At 36.6% G+C, this 9,386-nt stretch overlaps 1 protein-coding gene across 1 annotated transcript; it reads left to right on the top strand.

Moving 5' to 3' along the window:
* The first annotated feature begins 354 nt into the window (after nt 1-354).
* On the top strand, nt 355-5,088 carry LOC117234937. The gene is made up of 4 exons (XM_033496524.1): nt 355-709; nt 1,160-3,342; nt 4,082-4,315; nt 4,747-5,088. The coding sequence occupies exons 1-4, from the start codon at nt 355-357 to the stop codon at nt 5,086-5,088; spliced, it is 3,114 nt and encodes a 1,037-aa protein (XP_033352415.1).
* Nucleotides 5,089-9,386: the final 4,298 nt, after the last annotated feature.

The raw sequence follows: 9,386 nt of genomic DNA, 5'->3' as shown, positions 1-9,386 counted from the left end.
GCATAAATACGACTACGCGTAAACTAATAAATACACTTTATCTGTGCATTACAATAATTAATATTGCAACATTGCGATTGATAAAATTGATAAAATATAAATTCAGATAGCCACTCGTTCACGCTTTGTAGAAATTTTCGTTCGAAAAAGTTGTCAAACTTTCTAGATGAAAAAACGAGAAAAATATTCACTTTCTCGTGCAACGGTATTACATCCATATATTTTATTCGTTACGTAACAAGCAACTGTCTCGTAAGATTATACTAAAAAGTTTCACACAAAGAAGTAGCATCATGCTTCAACCGTAACCAGACACAATCGATTTTCTCGGTTGCAAATCCTTTCAATTACGAAATGTATCTTTCACAGGGCACAAGATCGTCGATACTAAATGCGAACATCACCAGAATAAGGAGAGTAGTCCCTTTGAACCCAAGACAAACGGCACTTTTCGATCTTCATAATGCTACAAAAATCAACGACGAGATTTTATCGTTAGCAGAGAGCCAAAATGTGATTCCCGAGAAAAATAGCGTTAAAGGCAGGTTGGATGAACGAGTGGATCGATCGAGAATAGCGTTGGTAAACGCTGGTGATGTAAAAGGCTTGGAAAATTTAAAGCATGTTCTGTCTGTCGTTGAATACGAACCGCAGAAAATTAGTAAGATAGGGAAAAGGAAAATTGTGGACTCTTATAACATCAACCCTGGTAAGTAAACTGAAAAGTAAATTTAAACGAATTGTAGTACAAGATATTACTTTCGTATCCTTACTTTTTTAAAAGAGTTTTATGTTTGTAATCGGTAATAATTATATTTAAAAATTACGTATGCGTCTGCGCATGCAAATACACTTATCTAAGTAGAAATACATTTTCATTGAAACTTCAAATTCTCAATAAAAGGAATAACTTCGAACGAGGACGCTAGGGAAAAAATATATAACAAGTTTACTTTTATTTATTTTATATATTTTATATTGAAATTATAAATTTTACTTGAAAGAATAAATTTTTATTTATATCGAAAAATTCGCTTGTTGATTCATTCGACAAATTGGAAAAGTCAAAAGATAGAAAATTTTTCTTCCATTGAAAGATTCGTTCAACTTTCTTTAACCTTAAATGTCATTTCCGAAAAGCAAACTATTTATTTTTCAGATACCATAGTTGCCAGCCGCGAAAGCGCGAGTCCAGCAACTCCGGACGTTACGAACACATACTACGAAGTACCACGAACCGACCATCCCAAGAAACTCGTAACAATACCGCAATACTATTCCAGACCCGACCAAGGCAGCCAGAAACCGCTTAAGATCGATTCAAAATCAAAATCTCGAGACCCAGAGCACATATACCGAGTCACAGTCTCGAAAGCAATCAAAGGAAAGTATTCTAGAACTCGTTCCCCGCAAACTCTTCGATCAACTACACCAAAGGACGAAACGAACGTCGAAAATGTACCTAACCAAAAGATCGCTACTCCTTTGTACAACCCTCATACGTTGGCCGCTGCCCCACAGAAAAATTACTACACAGACTCCGTAATTACTACAACACCTTCCGGCAACGATTCTTATCCGGCAAAAGTTAGTAGACGGAAGAAAAGTCGCAAACGAGTGACGAGTAAACCTGCACAACAAGCAGAATCATCCAGCTTCACTGAAAATACCGAAAATTATCCTAAAGAATTCCTGAAGGCTCGAGGATCGGCAACGAACGAAAATAAGAATAAATCGAGGAGATTAAGTTTGCGAGCCAAGTTACCCAAGTATGATATTGCACCAAGACCATTTTCCATAAACAGATACTCTAAAGAAAGCCAGGAAGACAATTTGGAGAAAATAAATGGTAAAGGAATAGCCTCTGACGAGATCCGAAGCATCGACGATAGAAATATTCATCGAAATACTGCGAAGATAGATAGTAGTCACTCGAGTGGTTACAGAAATTCTTTGCCTGGATTAAATAAGAAATCGCACGAAAGGAAAGATAGTAAAAGCAGTTCGACGATCCGAGTGAACGTGAAAGATGGTTCTCTGTCTACTGATCTTCGAAAATCTTTGAAATCTGATGCCAATAGAGTCGGTGTTCCTTACGAGGATTCTCAGATCTCCGAAGAAAATGGTTCTTTCGAAGATAAAAGTTCTACCGATCATTCTGAATCCGATAGGCATAGTCATAAGAATTCCCAAATCTTAGCGAGAAATGACTCGTTGGAAGACGAGGCCTCTGTCGATCATCGCGAATCTTCTAAATCTGATGCTTCCAAACAGAAACATAAAAATTCTGAAAGCAAATATTCCGACAGAGATGGTTCTTTCGAAGATGAAAGTTCTACCGATCATTCTAAATCTGATGCTGATAGACACAGTCCTTATAAGAATTCCCAAATCTTTGAGAGAGATGACTCGTTGGAAGACGAGGCCTCTGTTGACCATCACGAGTCTTCTAAATCTGATGCTTCCAGACGCACGCATAAAAATTCTGAAAGAAAATATTCCGACGGAACTGGTTCTTTCGAAGATGAAAGCTCTACCGAACGTCGACAATTTTCTAGACCCGATGCTGCCAGACTCGGACATTATAAAAGTCCTCGAAGAAAGTTCTCTGAAAAAGATGGTTCATCCGAAGATGGAAGTTCGACTAACGAACCGACAAATGGTAATAATCGATACACCAGTGGGTCGGAACTAGGTAAATCTTCCGAAGAGTCATCGGTAATCTCATCGAATTCGAATTCTTATCAAAACATCAAAACTCCAGCAGTTACTGTTCATTCGGTAAATCCCATAGTCTCCACTCTATCACCTTACACAGCATCCAAATTACATTCAAATAACTACGTTTACTATCCGGCATCGTTGCCCACTCTGGCACCGGTAAACCAACCTGAGCAAAATGACGCAAAGACGCAAGAAAACGATGAGAAGGATAGTAGAGAAGCTTCTGATGGTGTGGCGGAAGCTACGAATATTGCAAACGACGAAAGCGGGAATTTGAAAAAGGGCGGGAAATATGAAATACAGAGAAAGACAGACGAAGACGAGTATATTCGTGATAGTGAACGTGTATCTAAAGATGTAAAAGATGGTTGGACGAAGGACGATGGACTTACGAAGGACGAAGACAGTTATGGTCAATATGCGCAGAAGTATGACGACAGAGTGGAGGAAGATGTTGCAACCGACGGCTCGCATAATAACGAGAGTCATCAGAGTGCAAAAGAGGGTGCAGCGAGTGGCGACGCAGGTGGAAAGGGTGGTGAAGGGAAATTTGAGAAGGGTGGAGCCACGGAACGCAAGCAAGAGCATCGTGAGAGCGATGATGAAAAAGGGGAGAAGGTAGGACGTCAATGCGATTGGATGGGCTATTAATTGCTTTAACTCGTAATTAGTAATTAGGGTTTTACAGTCACTGGTAAATTTCGAAAGTTCACGTTGGATGGAGATTAGGAGGAAAAACGTGATTAGTCTTAAGTATATTTAATAAATTTTTTTTATATCAATGGCTGAATGTTTCTAACTATTTCGATTATACAGAACAATTATACCTACGCTTTAGACGACATAAAATTACGAGTTATAAAAGTTCTGAATCGTCGAAATTAAAAAAAATTATTACACAGAATTTTCATAATTAACGATGCGCATAGCGAATCGTTCATACTATTGCATTTCCAACTAATTCGATTACGTGTAACAAAATTCTGCGAATTCCGTTATATCCTTCGTAATAAAAATTATTAATGCCTGCGAGTTCTCAGGAACGAGGATTGTTTAAAATTCCGAACAATATTTTCACACCTATCCGTATATTATCTCCTACCGTATCCGTATATTACGTTCTCATATTTCTTTTTTTTTTGCTTTTTCTGTGACAATTTTACGATAAAATTTTCCCAACTTTTTCAGATTCTCGGTAATCAAATTCACAGCGACAAAAACCAATAGCGCTTCGTAGTTCTCAAAGATAGGAATATCGAAGAACTCCGAAAAAAAAATTAATTAAACGGTTTCTACATCGTTAAAGCTATCACTGATACGGAAGTTAATCGTCGTGTGTCTAATTTGTTTTTCGTAGGGTTACAAAAGCTGGCACGAGGAGGAGAAAGCTGATAAGGGTCATCACGACAAGGAACGGCACAGCAATTATTTCGACGAGAAGGATGGCGAAAAGAAAGATCATAAAGAGGAGGGTGAATACCACCAGGAACACGATGAGGGCGAGAAAGGTGAAAAAAAAGCGGCATTCGACGAAAATGGGAAACATCAGAAGGGTTACAATACCAAGGGACAACACTTTGTGCACAAAAAGGTAAGTTTCATATGGGGTGAACTGATCTGTTTTGATTAAATTGAAGAAACTATTTTTTGCCTTTATTTACTTTTATCTAAATAGAATTAAAGGATCGATCAATAGTGAAAAAAGCAGAAACTACGTTTCTGCCTTTATTGTTTCTTGCCCAAATAGAATTTTCTAATTATTTGTCATAAATAATTTTAGGATTTATGTTTAATTTAATATTCTATTTTGATTTGAAGATTTTGCTAAGTAAGGTTTGGCGATTTAGTGTTTAAATTGAAAAAATATTTTTACTAGCATTTTCTATTATCGATCGATCCTTTATTTATTTTATAGACAATTCCCAAATACACGTCGTTGGAATTCTTCAATTTCTGTTTTCACGTTACCTTATTTCCTTTCATTTTACAATTTCCTTTTTTATCTTACAATTTCTATTTCAGGATGAGTTCGAGAAACGCACCGAGTTCTTCGACGAGTTCCACGAGGACGGTGACACGGAAAACGACGGCGAACATTATCACGAGCACAAAATGTCCAAAGGCGGTCACTACAAAGAGGGTCGTCATAATAAAGACGACCACGAAGAAATGCATGGGAAGAAAGGCAAATACGAGAAAGGTGGTCATTACGATGATGACAAAGGTCATAAGGTTGAAGAGGGCAAGGATAGTCACTACGAACATGAAAATATGTATGGGAAGAAGCAAAATCATCATGATGGAAAAAAATGGACGTATAAGAAGGGCGATGGCGGAAATGGGGCTGATAAAAAGGAACATTGAGTTGATTTTCTTTAACAGCTCCAGATATTTTTGTTATTTCTTGTTGATAATTCGTTGTTTGTATAGAAATCAAATACACACATGCGTTTTTAAAAAATACTACAGGAGAATTTTAACGAAACGACACATCAAAAAGAAATGTTTTCATGTTGCAGATCTACGTTGTCTTTAGCCAGACTAGCTAAAATTTTGGCTATACAAAAAAAAAATTCCTTGCGATTTTTTATAATTTTGAACTCTACACCCAAAGTTAAAACTTTCGTACAATTAATATATTTGTATGTATGATATAATATACGGTGTATATATACACTGCTCGCGAAAAAAATTGCGATACTCGTGCAATGTCGTACTTGATTCGACGAACAACTAATAGCGTAACCATCTGGAAGACCCAGAAAGAACTGCAATGGCTCGATAACAACCTGTTACTGACGAAACGAGCCAAAAGATAATTTAGATAAATCGATGAACTAGTCGATTGCTCGTTACTAATTACTATGAAACAATTATTAATTACGAGCTTAAAACATCCCTCTAAATTTCCAATTTAATCATTGCACCTATTCTACGACGTTTGTAAGTAGCATTAAGATTTAAATATTTTTACTAAATTGCATCGTACGAAGTATCCAATGTTCAACAAGTTATACCTCACCAAATTAAAGAAAAGAAGAAACGAAAGATTCCTCCGTTCTCCTAGTTGTAGAACAACATATAAAATGGTACTTACAAAAAGGTAAAAATATTTCTCGAGACAAATCAAGATTTAGAGTCAGATTTAGAATCAAATTAACACTTACCGTGAAGAAAATTGGAAATTTCGTACGTTGCAACCTAATACACGTGCAAATTGTTATACTCGTTGTTTTTATTACGCGATACTTATATGGAGATTGTTAAACTTATAATAAATCAATTAAGTCAAACTCGTAACGAAGTACTCGAACGGTAGAACTTTGACATTTAGCTACTATGGCGAGACTACGAGCTCGAGGCTCAATTTCATTCACTTTAGCTGCACAGACGTGAAATTCATTTGCTCGGTTCGAGCCAGTTGCTCTTGTCACCGCCACTTCCTCTATGAGAAGAAATGCCTGGTGTCTATAAAAAAATGGCCGGTTGCGTGAAACTACACGAAGAAACGGTGTCATTCGAAACGTAGAGAGGAAAGAAACCCTGTTGGACGAAGCTTGTTGCACGGTTCTCTGAAATTGCTCGGCAAAGATGTTCCGTGGGAGGAAACGTTCCTTCTAACTGTAGATTCTCGACAGTCTGACAGGCCAGGAAACGTGGGAGTATTCCGTGCAAAGTTCCTCACTTCGCGGCAGGCTTCTAGAAGGAAATTTGGAAAGTTGAAATTTCGCTGCGTGATTTACGGGATGAATCGTTAGCAAGTGTTAAGTTCGTGTTGTGGCACGAACGATTATTATTATCTTCGAATCGTAAGGGAGAAATATCATAATTCGGAGAATATTATCAATTAACTAATACATCAATTAATAAGTGTTAATGAGTATTAAAATATATCAATACATACTGAATAAGTGTTGGCCTTTCGTGTCCAATTTGAACATAAGGAGCACCGTTATCATTAGTTTGAGAATATTTGTGGATTTTTGGGAAAATTCAAAAATTCCAAAATTCTATAGGATGCATATAATGTGAAAAAATAGGTACATAATGTACACAATACATAAAATATTCACAGTAAGATGAACTTTAATTATGAAAGAATTAAGATTGCGTAAACACGTAAGCCTGATCGTAATAGATCGATCGTTATGTTCAAAGATCATATTCCAAATGAGCTAAAGTTGGAAAATATAACACAAAATGTACAGTCACGAAGTAGCTTGAAGAAGTTGCACGAAATATTAAAGTAAAGCACTTTAGCGAGACATTGAAAAGAAGGGCAAGAAACTGCAAGAGATTATTAAAAATGGTCTATGATAAAAAAAACTAGGCTCGTCGTAAATGGATATCAAGCAAGATAAGAGACACGTTGAAGTTAACAATAAAACGGCCGAAGGCAAGCGCTTCGTTATTTCAAAGAAACGAACAGAATATCTGTCGACTAAAATATTCTACGTGTAGAATGATAGATCGTGACGAAACTTTGGAGAAAAATTGGAAAAGTGCCTCGGTCGTGTCGATTAGCGATCGATCAAAGTTTCTCATGCGTTTTTTCAAATTCTTTTGAAACATTTTTATTATTAGATCGCGGTTGTTTTTGCAAATTGAAATGTGCAGAAACGTATAGAATACGTATAATATACAAGAATATATGAAATATTCGAAGTAAAGTATTATTCATAATGGTTGAAGCATACCAAGGATGTTCGTTTATGTTCTATTTCTTTAATGATGTACATACAAATTTAAATTCGCGTTTATGCTTACGGCTGTCCACTTATTACAAAAGTTTTCAATATTTCTTCTCGATAATTCAATTATTCGTAGTTTAAAAATATCCACATTTAATATTCATTTAACCATATATATATTCGATATATAGCTCCGTAAATCATAGATTATCTTCGAATCGGTGTTAAAAATTCGAAAGTACAAGAAAATAATTTCTTCCGCCACATCGAGCTACTTTACCATCTTTCTAAAGGACAAAACGAGTCGTCTTAAAATCCCCTCATCACCACTCTCCCTTGAATCTGTCCTCTATCGACCCACCGGGTTATTAGTCGTCGCAGACCAAGATCGCGCGAACGATTCCAGCTGACATAGTCGCGGATGTCAGCGACAGGTGATTTACAATCTCTGATTCCGATATCGCGCTCCATCTTCGAATAAGATAAAAGGCTAGCAGGCTGTGCTCGAAAGTAACTCACGCCAACGCCAGGTCGTTGCTAATAGCGCGGATATTCGCTGGTCATTAAATAGGAGGTCTCACGCGACACGTCCGCGGATGAGCCTCGTGTGAAGAAACACCGGTTATTCCACGGTACCATCGAGCAATCGTCACGTATCGCAACGTGAACGATGCTTCGACGCGTGCCTTCCGATTAACAATAGGTAATAAAAATGATACCGTTATCGACCAATCTCTTTTGTATATTATGAGATAACTTGGATCGATGTCGCGCGATTTCTGGCCCGTTCTCACGGGGCGGGTTAACGCGAAAGCGAAATTAATACTGCGTGACGCACAATATTTTGAAGTTTGTTTCGTTAGGATGGCGAATGTATCGTTTCGGTATTTGATATAACAGAGGCTTAAACGATGTGGTTATTTCACACGATTGTAGGAGAATCTGTAGAGTCACAGTGGTGGGTATCTTGCATTTTGGTATCGCGGTATTTTCCTAATTTGCTATTTAAGACGATCACAGAGAAATTTTTGATACTGTTATCGGATATTTTCTATTTTTCTATTTTTCTATCTCGTTGTTTCACCGTTATGCCATTTCGTTATTTCGTTATTTTCCCATTTTTCTATTGATCTGTTTCGTTAGTTTACTAGCTCGCTATTTTCCCATTTTCTTCTCTATCTACTTCGCTATCTTCATATATTGCCATTTCCCGACTTTTCTATTTTCGTATCTTTCTATTTTCCGAAAATTATGGACGATCGATAAAGATATCGGAGAATACAAGTTGTACGTCAAACGTGAATTAGAATTTTTTCAAACTGTACACCGGACGATCGTTGTATCTATTTAATAGATTTTATTTTGTCTGTATCTTCTCATCGCGCACAACTGTCAGTCGGTATTTGACTAGTTGAAATCCGTGACGCGGACGAAAGTAAAAAATTCCTATCGATCGATGTTTGTCCAATAGCCAGCGATAAGATTCAGAAGTATCTATGCATATTTGACTATGTTATCGTTAATAGCGTGAAAATTACAGCAGGGATTTCAATAAGGGAGTGGAAAATTAAAATATATCAGCAGTGTTTTACTTTTTTTATTTATATTTTCGTATCGCGCTATCGAACGCTGGGATTGAAGATTAAATATAGGGACACGAACAATCAAATTGTATCTTTCCCTCGTAGTTATTAATCATTTGTATTAAATCGACCAAAAGTTCTTGGATTTTTCATCGAATAAAAACTAATTCTTCGAAATTTATTATGCTTTCCTATATTTTATAGTTTCAAGAATTTTCCTGCGATCTACTTCTGAACCTTAAATACCACATTTTATAAACTACCCTAATCGAGTCAAAGAACAAAATCTTTAAAATTTTTATTCAGCGATCTTACATGTATTATCAATTTTTGAGAATTTCCTATCGTTCTTCGATTACAATCACGCTAATTTCTCCATAACCAGCCT

The sequence above is a fragment of the Bombus vosnesenskii genome, unplaced genomic scaffold (genome assembly GCF_011952255.1).
Source record: "Bombus vosnesenskii isolate JDL3184/JDL3185 unplaced genomic scaffold, Bvos_JDL3184-5_v1.1 scf7180000013311, whole genome shotgun sequence".
In the NCBI taxonomy this organism is placed as follows: domain Eukaryota; kingdom Metazoa; phylum Arthropoda; class Insecta; order Hymenoptera; family Apidae; genus Bombus; species Bombus vosnesenskii.
This window is presented reverse-complemented; position numbering and strand designations above follow the sequence as displayed.

Bases quoted from the DNA above. Each gene is read 5' to 3' on its own strand.
- LOC117234937 (XM_033496524.1), top strand. From the start codon at position 355: ATGTATCTTTCACAGGGCACAAGATCGTCGATACTAAATGCGAACATC. The intron at 710-1,159 runs GTAAGTAAACTG...TTTATTTTTCAG, and splicing joins CTCTTATAACATCAACCCTG to ATACCATAGTTGCCAGCCGC. The intron at 3,343-4,081 runs GTAGGACGTCAA...TGTTTTTCGTAG, and splicing joins ATGATGAAAAAGGGGAGAAG to GGTTACAAAAGCTGGCACGA.